The 14836-nt window shown below is 35.1% G+C and overlaps 1 protein-coding gene across 2 annotated transcripts in view; it reads left to right on the plus strand.

The window, feature by feature from the left end:
* GABA-B-R2 (gamma-aminobutyric acid type B receptor subunit 2) overlaps window positions 1-14836 on the plus strand; it is an 832753-nt gene that overhangs the window by 658801 nt on the left and 159116 nt on the right. For both annotated transcript variants that reach the window (XM_081759238.1, XM_081759239.1), the window contains exon 9: window positions 14071-14193. In XM_081759238.1, the coding sequence (XP_081615364.1) occupies window positions 14071-14193 (123 nt within the window). The remainder of the gene's footprint in view (window positions 1-14070; window positions 14194-14836) is intronic.

The following is a 14836-nucleotide window of genomic DNA, read 5'->3' on the forward strand; positions in this document are numbered from 1 at the left end:
CAATACGTACAGTTATATATACAGGGTGATCCAAAAGTGTGGAAACCCCTCGCATAAATATCAAATACTTCAAAATACAACCAAAGGAACAATGTAGGAGTGTAATAAAGGTGAGAAGAAATTGGGGAGGACACAGAACAATGAAAGCCGCCATCTTGAAATCCTCCATCGTGAATTATACATACAGTTTATAAATTGAAACATATCATGTTGACGCATTATATGAATTGGACATCGCTAGCCAATACGAAGTTATGACAGATTTTAATATGCATCCAAGAAGCGGTTACAAGTTCAATGTGCCCTCAATCTAATTGTATGAGCAGCTAATAAAAAGACAGTGAAAGACAAACGTGTGTTTGATCTTAGGATACAAAAGTGAAGTCCGTAGTTTTGCACTCGCACCATCTTCGAAGAAACAATAATACTTACTGGAATGTAATTTAGTTCAGAATTATGTTGTTCCGGTAAGATTAAAGATTCATTATAGAATCTTCTTATATACTACTGCGCTAACGTGTAATGTACAGCAGCTCCAAATGACTGACAGTTAATCACTGCAATATGTATGAGGCTTCCACTACAACTTTGATTCAATAACGAAGGGCAATCGAAATTACCTACAAGACAATATGCCCTTTCCTTTGTAAGGCTCAGATAGCGGATCTCGATTGCGACCACAACAACATTACTCAGCACGCATTTCCAGTTAGATGGGGCTGAGTCCTTCAGCTGCACTTGGCTGCAGCTACTTCCAATGCTCAACCTTTGTATTATTCAAGGTCAACTCAATAAACCTTATTTTGCAGATAAGCAAGGATAAGCTTAGACTGTAGAGCGTTTATGTAACTTTCCGGTAACACTAACAAAGCTATCATGATATGACAACTTATAACAAATCAAACTCTTCATTAAACACACATTATTTTAGTCCAATGTACTATTCAACCGCTTTCATCAACCTCAGAAACAATATAAATGGTTAAAACATATTGTTTGGTTCACTTTTTACTGATTTTCCGGCATTTTTATTTGTTCATGTTTACATGCATTTTATGAGCAACGAAAATATTCCTATGTCCTGAAACTCCGGATTTGGAAGCAGGAGAGATATTTATAATCAAATATCAATACCGATTTCATAGGCGGCGAACTAGACAAAATCGATTTTTGACCACTTTTTCCCAGTTTCCGACCAGTGTGCGGCGTTCGGAGTACCGTGCGTGGATCAACGAGTTTTTACTGTGTAAACATTAGATTTCCCTCACAACAGCTTAATAACTAAATTCAAAATTTCATTAAAAGATTTCAAGCTTTCTAATATACTATATACCTAGGGGTATTTACAATTTCATTCTAGATGTATCACTAGAGAGTTTCAAGTATTCTAAAACGTACTAGTAAGAAAATAAAAAAACGGAAGTTACCGCAGTGTAACATGCTGATTCTAGATATAACTTCACAATTTGAAGAATACGGAAAAAGAATAACAATATTTATTTAATTTTAACCTGTGATAACTAAATGTTGATTTAGCACAATTGTTCTAAAATGAATGGAAATGTATTTATTTATATATATTAGTTTTTCCCCTCTCGTTTTATAATAAACTTATTTCTGGTAAGGCTGTCTGAGCTCTAAACTACGTGTTAGTGAGCAGTACTAGATTTTTCTTCTTCACAAAATCAACAAAAAACATTGAATACTTATAAATGCAGGTCACAGAAATTGTCATGTACCTACGATAGTAACACCGTGTAACAAGTCCGCTACTTGGACAGTGACGTATTAACGAAAATGTTTTTAAAAAATCAAGGTATCAGTTTTCCAACTATTCGAGCTGCCAACCTACTAAAACAAATAATTCCTATTGCATTTTCAATATCTTTCTCTTAATAACCTTGGTTTTAGTTAGAATTATATTCATCACTTTGTATGTAGTACTTCATTTCTTGGTATCTATTGGCCATTTAAATGAAATGAGACTCACATTTGGCTCTTTCATTATAAAGAAAAATTTACCTATGTCGTATTTGCCGTATTTAATACAAAGGGTGTCCCAAAATAACAGAATATTTCTATTAACGTTTGGCATCACTGCACAGAACCGTGATACGTTTGCTTACGTGAGACCAGTTATTCTAGGAGCAATAGCAACGGAAATCACGTATTTATCGCGCATGTGCTAATTATTAGCTATGATTTTTCTGCTTGTATAAGTGTTTGAGATTTGTATTTTCAGGAAGAAACGGATGTAAAGGAAGGGTAGTGGTGTTTCATTATGTTTTGTCGTCGACTGAAGGGGCTTTCCATCTTCTGCAGGAAAATGTACAGGCCAAAGCAGAAAGAAACACTTAGAAATCATCTTTATCACCTAAAATAACTAGGATCGCCAATAAAAATAACTGGAAAAGTCATGTTAATTGTATTTTTTGACTGTCGAAGTCTGGTTTCTCAACACGTTGTTTCCTCAAACACAGTAAATGCTGATTATCACAGAACAGCGCTACAGACATTGAGGTACATGTGGTACGAAAGTGATGAGTGTATTTTACATGAAAACCAATTGGGCGTTGATAACCCCAGACCACATACGACCAATACAATTATTTATTTCTAACATGAACTGACACAGTAATCTTACAGTCTTAACACAGTCCATATTTTCCTTTATATGACTGCCTATTTTCCAATTTTTTTTTTAAAAAAAAAGCGCTCCCTCGTGGCTAAGCGGTTAGCGTACGCGCCTTTGGCGTGGGAGACCCGGGTTCGATTCCCGGCGGGAGCTCATGTGGTTCGGATTCCACGTTAATCAGTAGGTCCACGTCTCATATAGCCTCGCTGCTGAACGGGACGCTAAACTAAAAAATCAATCAATCAATCAACCAATTTAAAAAAGCAGTTAACGTGTAACAAAATGTGAGACTAATTACCAAGTCAAAACAGCTTGAGAAGGGTTCTCAGACAGCATTCCACAAAAATAACTCCAGACGACATTCGGAAAATGGCAAAAACGCTAGAATACTTGTATTCGATTGAACGATTAGTACTTCGAGAGAGAGGAGATGAGAATTTCCTTGGTGATTAAGACATGTATCGTTTTTCTGACAGAGCTTTCTCAATTGTTTTGAAACATAATTTGCATAAATATTATGCAACTTAAATATTTGTAAAGTGGTACAAAAGGACGGTGCCACGAATTAAGCAAATATTTGAATAATTATACTTTATCAGAACTTCTCAGCGAGTTCGGGAAGGAAAAATACATCATGAAGCCATACGAACAAACAAAATTAAAATAGCAATGATTGAGTATTGAACCTTTGTACGAGAACTATCAGAATAGTTTATTGCGGTTTAAAATCTTACAAAAGTATCGATAGTCAGCTGAATGTATGACATAAATTGGCCTGGTGGACCACTAATACCAATTACAAAACATGAACGGTACTAACTACGTGATTCTGTTCTTGAAATGAAAGTAAAATGAAATATTTCTGTTTAACGTCCCAAGAGTATGCCCTTTAGGCTAAGGGAGAATGCGTCTGTTCTTGTAGTAGTGAGGTAAAGATTTCTGATGTCTTGATGTATAGTTATCATTGATTTAAAAAGCTAAACTTTAGAATCGATTTACTACATAAATGCAACATTCTTCTGATGATGGTTTTATCTCTTCTGTCTGTGTTGGAATGATTGACGTCGATGACAACGGGATCGATCCCATGATGCACACCAGTCAACTACCTGGTTTCATAAGCCTTCTTTCTCGATCCTAGTCCGAGTTTAAATTAGTGGATCTCTAAGGGAAAATATGGTTCGTCTCCCTTTATGCGAACAATTACACGTCTCCAATAGGTGGTAACTGAAAAGGAAACAGCTAATGTTTATGAAACTTCCTGCTTCTACTTGTTTCAAAATATCCATTCTTTGTTATTGATTGCTTGAGAGATCAATTGTATTATCTTATAGCCCTGAGTTTACAGTTCTAGATACACGAACAGAAGTGTTAGATAATTAACCGAGAGATTCATATCAAGCAGTAAGTATTTCCATAAGGTATATAATGAGAGCCCAGGCACTACTGCTCCTATTTTATTTCCTTAAAAAAGTTATTGTCACTGAGGCTTTCAGTTGTGTTGCCTATTACTAATAAAATTGAATATGTAGTAATTCTAACCACTGTGGATGTCTTTAACAATATTGTAGTTAGATTTGTAATTTCACAATTTAAATGAAAATGTATGTCAAACGTCCGGAATTATGCCTAAATGTGTAGCAGATTGAATAAACGTAATTCCTATACTCTAAACATTGATTCGGGTTCCATTTTCCTGTATACTTTTCCGATTGGCCCGAGAACTCTCTCGTGGCTAAGCGTTTAGCGTACGTGCCTTTGGCATGGGAGACCCGGGTTCGATTCCCGACGGGAGCTCATGTAGTTCGGATTCCACGTTAATCAGTAGGTCCACGTCTCATGTAGCCTCGCTGCTGAACGTGACGCTAAACTAAAATCAACTCAACTCAACTCAACGATTGACCCGAAAAGTTCATAAAGATTGATAAATTATATCCTTAAGTCTAAGAATTATTATTATTACCGATTAAGCATCTATCGGGAATTTGCCGGGCCTGAGAAGATGCTAATTGATAATATAAAGGCCCTCAGCGCCCATAGACTGCAAATTACAAAGAGGAAAGGAAGCTGAGGAAGATACCATTAAGGTAAACAACCATCGAAGCTTCCTTTTCATAGAGGGTTTTCTTCCAGGGCGCTGTTCCCCTTCCCTCTGTTGCCCCTAAGTAATCTTAACAGCCAAGTTCTAAGCTAGCATATTTATATAATTGAGTGCTAGTATTAATATAGGAACCTGAGGTCATTGCTAGTGACGTTTTTACCCTCAACGTCACTAGAAAAAAAATGGGGATATCGCACACACTTTTTTCACCACATTTTCCCACAGTTATAAGTGAAACTTATGTCTTAGCAACTGTTCGATTGTTAATATAAAGTAATAAATAGCTAACAATATAAAATAGTATAAAATATAATTGTATTGTCTATGTTCATTTTTTAATTTCCATTACTGCTTCTGTCTGCCAAAATCAATGTAATGTTAGGATTAAAAACATCAATTTAGTTTCCGAGTTCTAGTGTGCACACAATCTGCATAACCTCTATTGCTAGAACATAGGGCAATACAATATATAAGAAAATAGATACACTATAGATCAACTAATTCATAAATTATAATCAAACATTCGTACTCAATCACAAGTCAATTATCTTACTCAATATTAAGGTTGCCATATTTTAAAATGAAAAAGTGGGGGATTCTAAACCGAAACTGCTGATGTGAACTGTGTGATGCAAGTACTGACCTGGGATCCTTCGGACCTTTTTTTTAAAATGATTTCTTTGTTAAGTGACACTTCCAATGTACTTTTCTAATGAAACTAAAGTAAAGCAAATTTAGTTTTTGCCTTTAATGTTTTATTAAGTTCAACAAATGTGAGTGTCGAACTGTAAAATAAGTATTAAGTAAGTATTACAGTAAGATATCTGTAATTGTAAGGTATCTGTAAGGCAAGTATTCAAAAAAAGCAAGCGATATATGGCAGCTATTGTTTATATTCTTTTCTCTCTAAAAAAGGAAAAACCAAATAATTTATATGAAGTCATAGTTCAAGTATATTTGTCACATCCACAAATGAATGTTCATTCGTATAGAACCTCCAGTACATTACATTAAAAACACATGAACTACACAAAGAAAACTACTGTGCATTAAAGCAAATCTCTTATTAGCAAACGGCTCTGCGCACACGCATTGGCCAAATAGCTCACAGCCTGAGCCTGAGCGCGAGTCCAAATTTAACTCAATCGCGATTGAGATTGACACAGAGATTAGCGGTTTACGTTGAATATAACAACGCTTCATCAACAAAGTCGTCTTAAATTTTTCTCCAATCCAAAAAACGGGTGGTTTTTCGTGATTAAGAGATGATTAAGCGGAGGACGAATATAGCAAATGAAAATCGGGTAATATGGCAACCCTACTCAATATACTAATTATTTTTTATTAGATGGCCTCCATTTCCCTGTTTTGGCCGATTTCTTACGGTCTTATCTTTGACGGACACAACTTGTCTTCTGCTTTTTCTTCTCCTCAATAGGTCTTTATTTCTTTTATATCTCTATTTTCTTTCGGCTAATTATACCTCAGTAGGTTAAGGTTAAACACTGTTCTTTAAGCGTGGTGTCTGAAAATTTAAATCATGCCGCTTTTCTCTATTTCTTATTCTAAATAAATATTTTATACTTAATAAAATTAATAACAAGTCTACTATTAAACAAATTTCGTTTAACACTGCTCACTTTAATTCACGTCAGGACAGAAAGAAAAGGAAATAATGAAATCTTTCACTTTTCAAGGTTATACCATAAGTGATAATGAGAATGATATAGTGGAATGAAAGTGAGAGGGAACTAAAGAACCCCGAAAAACGTACGGACACGGTGATTGTCCATTACAAAGCCCACTTGGCGTGGGCTGGAATCGAACAAAAGACCTACGCATCAGAGATGATTGCTCTACTACTGATCCACCGCCGCCTCCTTTCCTCTTTCGAACCATAGCATATGTAAATCTGCAAATCTCTTGCAACCCACAAACCAGAAAGCAAAATAGACAGGTAACCTGATTTCTAAACAATGGGGTCCTGGGTTCAATCCCAGTTCCCGCCAAGTGAACTTTGTGGTGGACTAACACCGTGTGCATGGATTTCCTCGGGATTCTCCCGTTTCCTCCCACTTTCTTCATTCCACCATTTCTCATAATCACCGTCTCCTTTAGCCTAGCCGGCACAAGCGTGGGACGTAAAAAAACCCAATTCAAACTCTATTGCCACCGTACTTTGTAAACAGTCATTTTCAACACCGCTCGCATAAAACGCTAACGTCACCTACGATAATAAAAACAAAAGATATTTAAAACTTGTTAGACGGCCAAGAATACTCCGTTGTTCGATTTTATCGAAAATATAAAATCCCGAGTACGCTCGTGTTATCTTCTGTTTACCCGTACGTGTTTTAAAACGACTAGGTATAGTCGTTTTTCTATGCTTCTATATCTTTTAACACCAGATTGCCCTTTAAATGAGTGCCAAATACCTCCAATCACGATACTTTATAACACTCCCAACTTTTCATCCAACTAATCAGTTGTTTTTTGAGATTTATTTATTTAATTTATTTCTATTTGAACACATTTTTTTTTCGCTAGAACGACAGTATATTTTCTCGCTAAGGCGAAATCTAGTCCAAACTGAGCCGATTTCTTGAGGAGTACCTATGTTAACTAACTTTTCCAAGTATTTGTATTTACTTACTGTGCCGAAAATATCACAAAATTTGAAAGGCCCTTCACGATGCAAAGTTTAGAATTTCAATGATCTTAAATCAGTGTAAAAGCAAAGGTCATTAGCTTCAGTGGCGGATATATCCCGGGGCCGGAGGACGTTGCCCCCAGTTTTTGAGTTACAAAAATAGTTTAAGCTAATATTTATATATTTTTAAAAGTTTATAGTAAACTTATGATTTACCTATCATAGTCTGGGTTCTGGCTCTCCCACCCCGCCCCTAGGTTTTACCTTCTAGGTCTTCCAATGATTTGCTTGACTCGAATCATGAATACAATCGGCAATATATCTTTCCGATTATGCCAAACCAAGAGCCATCTTGTACTGAGTCAAAGGTGCGAAGCGTTTCACGAAGTTGGTCCAAAGAGGATTTCGCGAAGAGGTTCAAAGTGGCTATGGATACTGTCACTGAAACAAAGTGGAGATTCACAGAGTGAAGAAGAACCACAAAATCAAATTGTAGTATCACCAGAAGGACAGATTGGGGTCGATCTACGAGCAGGAAATGCCAGAAAGGTACGGAAATGAGATCAAAATTGTTCGCATCCATCAAGCTCGAGCTTTTATCACACTTCAAGATCGTCCCGCACATTCTATCCTACCTGAATATAGGCAATATCTTTCAACGAGATATTTGTAGTCTCCAGATGCACGTCCAATGGACTTTTGTGGATTTAGACTGTTTGGAAGACCTTTGGGCAAGAGACATGTGACAATTGTGAGTGGACTCCAGAAAATTGTAAGAAGAATGGAACAAGATCCCCTCGTAGTTCTCTAGCGGAGCATTCTGTAACGGAAACTTACTTTCCGAGCTATCGTTCGGATCCAAGGGACACATCGAGCACTACCGCACTTGACACTGTAGATTTTCGTAACTATCTGGTAAGAACAAATTGATTACATCGCAACAGCCTCTGTATTGCTTATGGTTAGCATCACTTAAAGAAAAGAGAAGTAAGTTCGTCCCAACATTACGATTATAGTTCAGGATAACTTCCAAAAAAAAAAAAAAAGCCTGATTTTCTGATGACGAAATATTATTTTAGACTTGCAAATTATGCTATGCTTAAGTATTAGAAGTCTTGGAGAAAGCAAAGACATGTATCAAAACAAAACCAGTCTTTCGACATGTATCAAAACAAAACCAGTAAGACATATCCATTGGATGTCCCAAGAATAGGTTCCATTTTATCCATTAATTCTCTATTCGAAACAGAATTAAACATTTCCGGTTTTAACGTGATTGCCATACAAAAACGAAATCCATAACAGGTAGCGACAATTTTTTTGAATCGATTCAGCGTCTGAAGAAAAGATACCATCTTCATCCTTAACCCTTAGAATCCCGGAAAATAATATTAACGAACTGTCAAACATAGTGTTGGGTCCATTGGACCCCACTGGGAGTCCTAGTGTTAACTTTCTACTAAGACCGGAAGTGTTAGAAATTAACCATTTCCAATTTCAACGTTGATCGCCATAGAACAGGAACACTGAAAGGTAGCGAGAAGCGGTTTCTTGTAGTCGATTCAGCGTTCCGAGAATATGTTCTATCTCTTCCTTTAAGTATCTGTTCGGTCAGAAAGTGGAAGAAATTGACATTTACGGCATAAATATTGATAACCATGGGACACATACGATAATATATAGCGACAGTCGATACTTTCTTCAATAGATTCAGAGTCTAGAGAAAATATACCATCTTGACTCACATCTCTCTACTAAAGCTGGAAGTGATACATATAAACTACCACTTCCGATTTCAATATTAATCTCTATAAAGCTAAAAATAAGTCAATTAATGTCTTTTTATATGAATTAACTATCGGAGGAACAGGTTATGATTTTAACCTTATTCTCCTATTGCAACTAGAAGTAATAGAATTGAATTCGCACAGTTTGGAAGTCTACCGTAGTATCACACTGCTAAACGGAACTTACTTGCTTTTTCAAAAATGTAAACATTACTGCTATTTGTTGGAATTGCAATTGGTGACGGTTAAGACGACATTAATACGAGTATCAAGTATAAAAAATTTCGCCCCCCTCCACAATGTATTGCATTCCCAGTTTACTTCGAATGCAAATCTCATTGAACTCTAACCCTGTAGGATTTTTCTCGTAGCTATATGATTATCGTACGCAGCTTTGGTGTAGAAGGTTAGGATCTCATTCCCAGGGGAAGCTCATACGTTTTGGATCTCACTTTAAGCTGTAGGTCCACATCTCATATAGCGTCGGTGTTGAAAGACATTCTAAACTCCAAATCAACCAAACAACTGTAATCCTTTAGCCCATGTTTACATTGTATCATAGTTCACTTCAACAGAGTTACCAACATGATAATTATAAATTCAGTTAGATTGAAGGTCAAAATAAGCTTTTTTGATAATTTTTAAGCTAATCGTTTATACTCATACACTATTACCACTCACACCTATTTTTATTTTTTTTTTTTTTTCGTGATATATTGAACAATGAAAATTTTGAGAGGTTGGTGGCAGTAATTCATTAAACAATTTAGCTTGAAAAAGTATTGAAAAACCTGTTTGTTTATTACTTTTTTTTTTTTTTTTTGCACTTTTCCTTACACTACTCGAATCTAAAAGAAAAAAAAAAGTCAAGTGTTTACTGATTAAAGAACTAAGAAGTATTGATAGTTTTAAAACTGTTGGTCACTGTGAATTGACAAACACATTTTTTGTAAATATTTTATTTAACTTTTGTTATATTTAACTAGACAACGGAATTTAATAGACAAGCAAAAAGGTGGCTTTTTTATTATTCTTGAAAAGAATTTATCTTCCGTTCTATTTCAGGAAATTAAACATATTTCCAGAATAACGAAACACGTGAAAAATAAGTTATTCCGATAGCAAGTTTTAAAAAGCTTGGTATTTATAAAGAAAATTAAAGAACTGAAATGGTTATGTAGAGAAGAGACCATAAGCTATGTTCCCTACTTCTTACGCAATAGTTTCTTGGAGCGCTAGAGCGCTCACCTCGTCTGAGAGCGGGCATAGCGGACAATATCTTGACCGCAGGTTTTCCCATTCCCTCCCTTATCCTAATTCAATTAATTTTTAGTAGTCATTCACAATCATTACTCATTTATCTTTAGCGTACCTGGCATAAATGAAAGACTAAAACAAAAATATTTCATTTCACTTTTTTTCTAAGTAGTTACTTCATTAGAAGTGGTGGTTATGACATAGATAAGCAGTTGATTGCACATGACAGAAAAGTATGTTATACTGAACTACAAAATAAAAATTTAGAGTATCAATCATCATAAACTTTTCCCCGTTTACTAGTTATTCCAGTGGTTCTCAACCTTTTTTGACTGACGGCAAACTTTACTGAAATACCAGGACATCTCGACACACTTGTTTGATAAATAATAATAAATGATAAATATAAAATAAATAAATAATGATAAATAATAAATAATAATAATATCGATTATAATAGTGAAACCGATTACTTTTTATAATGACTCTATATAGCACTTGAGCGTTATTGATACTGCTGGAGGCGTTGACTGGTGCAGTCTGTCTTCATTTTAACTAAATATTATTAAATTCTTCATGAGTTTTAAATTCTAACATTTCGCGACACACCTTAGGGGACTGCGTGACACATCATTGTGTCGCGACACATCGGTTGAGAACCACTGAGTTATTCAATTAAACTAAAAACTGGCTAAAGTGAAACTAATTTGGCGACCTGTATTATATTGATCGCAAAGCCTTATACCAACGCCTTTATTTTAGATTTTTAAAATTGGATACGCGTCTGTTTTTTCGTGATACACTTCAAGTGTAAAATCTTATAAATTCATTCTGTACATTAAAATCTTCTCCCAAACAATAGTGATTTTTTTTGTTGACGATTGACACAGACAAAAGCCATATTGAATCTAAAAATACACACTAATTTGAGGGTTCTTTTTTCTGATATGAATAACATTTGGATATTTTTTTAAAGTCTGGCAATCATGGTAGTTGTATTGGCAATTATTGAATTCCAGTAATATACTGGTTCAGAAACTGCAATAACAACAACAAAAAGCAAACAGCAATAATATTAAAATCGTAACCGAAAAATTGATAAAAGCAAACAACATGGAATATTCGTTCGTTCCCTTCCCTCTTTCCTATCATTTCAAACTCTTGCTTTCCCCTGCCTAAAAATTTCCCTTCCACTTCGTTGATCATATCAGCATCATTGTGATCATCACAGACATTACAGTATCTGATAGATTGAGAGAAACTGAGTAGAATGGGGCGAGACAAAGGGGAAAGGGTAAATGGAATAACAACAAACATACATTGTTATTGTTATTATTATTTTTTTGGACTGTTGCTATTTTAATAGGTTTTCTGAGAGCTTGATTGTTTCCATACATACATTGAATAGAGGGAACTAATTAATTGAAGGGTCATCTACGTTTGATTAGCTCTCTCTGTGTGTGTTGTTCGTTTTTCTGACTTCTGTATATATGGTATATAACATTTCATAACACTCAGCCGACACGTAGGAACGGTCATTTCATGTTAACTATCCTTACAAGTACTATTTGGAAATGAAAATATTACACTTCGTGTCTAAGCACCCAAACAGAATTTCACACCTAAATAATTGTAGTTCCTACATTATTGCGTACAAATGTATCTCAAAATATGAAAATATGTTTATAGTCTATTAAATTAATTCCGTGAGTGGAAGAACAGAACAAGTCCAAAATAGTACTTCAGGGATATTTCAATAAGAAAATTACGTTATGCTGTGCTACATATGAAATTTATTTCTATATTACTTCAATATGTAATTTGAAAACTGTTATATACATCCACAGAAAAACGTTGTCTATACATTTAATTATTAGTTTCGACGTCAAGTATAATGGTTTATTTTGAAGTTGTACTGTCCTTTCGCTCAGCAATTTAATTTGTTTTATTTATATATATAAAAAAATCCAATAGAAACTGAAAATACAATCAAAAATGAAATGAAATCCATAACGTCCCATGGTTATGCCAGCTAGCCTATAGGAGCGGTGGTTATGAGAAATGAATGCAGTGGTGGAATGAAGAAAGTGGGAGGAAACGGGAGAACCCCGAGAAAATCCTCGTACACGGCGTTTGTCCACCACAAAGTCCACTTGGTGCGGGCTGGGATCGAAAGGACTCCACGTATCAGAGGAAGACGCTTTACCACTGAGCCACCGCGGCTCTAGAAAATAAAATTAGTAAAATTTTGAATTGAACATTTGCCACTGTCCAAGAGTGTGAATTTCAAGATGGAGGCCACTGTCATCACGCATCTTTTGTTAGGTTTTCCCTTACCTAGACTAGAGGTGTTTATCAAAATAATGGAAATATCTGTGGTTTGAAACTTGTAAGAAGTGCGAGATGGTAACACTGAGGATACACTTTTATCTCCTAGCATTTGTTACTCCGCCATGTTATGTATGAAGGTAGTACAGAAGCATGTGTTCAACACAGCACAGCAACATTCCTCCTGATTTCCTCTCCCTAACCCGATTCCATGATTGACCAAAGTACACAGCTCCATTTAAGCCCATGGACAGCCCAAATAAGCTTATTGGCTACGAACAAGCAGAATTTCATATGTATTACTTTTATTCCAAATATAATAAACTCCATTTCTTATGGTCACCTTAGAAGACCTGCCTCCCAGATTCAATTATGCCTTTCTTCTCCTCTCATCGAGTTTTATTCAACACTAAGTTTGATATATTGTGAATAGTTTCAAAGGTAGTGAATAGCACTACTTTACTATCCTTACAACGGAGTTATAATCAACTTACATTAGCATCATCCATGGGAATAGTGTCAGAATATTGAAGAAACATTATTATTATTATTATTATTATTATTATTATTATTATTATTATTATTATTATTATTATTATTATTATTATTATTGTAAATTGACCCAAAAATCTTGGAGAATACATAAGTTATGATGATTTGTAAAGGGTGTCCCGTAAAGAACGTATCTTTTGACTGCATAATAACATATAAATTTATTGATTAAATTAAGTGGTGTACATATATATTTTTAAAATGTATGCTACCTGTGATTATGTATGAAATATGATACCATTCAAATGCCCTCCACGACTCTGCAGATACTCTTTCGTTCTGTCGATGAAATTTTCCATGATTTTCGGCATACTTGCACCTCTGGTCCTGAAATCACAAGCTAAATCTCAGCCTTCAGCTCTAGAAGTGATCATGGTTTGTTGGCGTACACACGAGATTTCAAATACCGACAGAAATAAATCACGTAGCGTCAAATCACAAGATCTTGGAGCCGAATTCACGTCACCATTGTGACAAATCACTCGATCAGGGAACCTCTCTCGTTACAAGTCCATACAAGAAACAGATGAAGATCATGCGCTATTAGGCGCCCCGTGACTACTAGCTACAAAGGCAATAGATGAAAGTCATGTAACGTTCAGTGCTGCCAACTTACTAGAACAGAAATGGCAATCATTTCAAAAGTCGAGTTCTTTATGGGACACCCCTTTTTGAGACTGAGATTTTTAATTTATAGTGATCTGTCTTTATGAATGTTTCTTCAACTTCTAGTCACAATTGTTTTTTTTCTTCTTTTCAGGTTATCAAAGACTATCAACTGTTTATGGTTGTAGGAGTACTCGTAGTTATTGACCTTGCCATTATGACCACCTGGCAGGTTACAGATCCATTCTATAGGGAAACGAAACAAATGGAACCATATGTAAGTAACAATGTGCTTTATCCCAACTTCTACATCATATTTTTACTTTTATATAGTTCATACATTTTCTTTTATTTTAAGGTGCCTTAACATAATCTAAATATGTTGTATTCTTAAATCTCAAATGAGACTAAATTATACGCGTAGTTGGGGAAAGTATTAGCTCTTCAAATATTGTCTTTCGTATAAACAGTACCAATCATGTTGCATTTCATACCAAAGTGTGCACCATGTTTAAGTAACACTAATGATGGAGTTAATCTAACGAAGAAGCCTTCTCTGTATTCGCCTTTTTTTATTTTATATTTTTTATGTTCACAAATGATTATCTAATGTTCACTACATGTATATTAAACTGATTTTTAGAGCTGAAGCTTTGATGTTAAGTTTCTCTACATTTCATAGCTTCAGGTTGCTTTCTGAAATAGACCTAAAGCTATATATATATATATAATATGGCACGGGCCCCCCGCGGCTCACGAAAACAAATTTCTAAAGATATTCTTAATATAAATAAAAATACCAAACGTAATATAGCAACTAGGGAGATGATCCCCCTAGAAAATTTTCTTCGTCGACCATAACACATCAATTGAAAAGTTTATCCCTGCCTACAAAATTAAGTTAATGCATAAAACGCAGA

Source organism: Thermobia domestica, chromosome 5, assembly GCF_964235325.1.
Source record: "Thermobia domestica chromosome 5, izTheDome1.hap1.1, whole genome shotgun sequence".
In the NCBI taxonomy this organism is placed as follows: Eukaryota; Metazoa; Arthropoda; class Insecta; order Zygentoma; family Lepismatidae; genus Thermobia; species Thermobia domestica.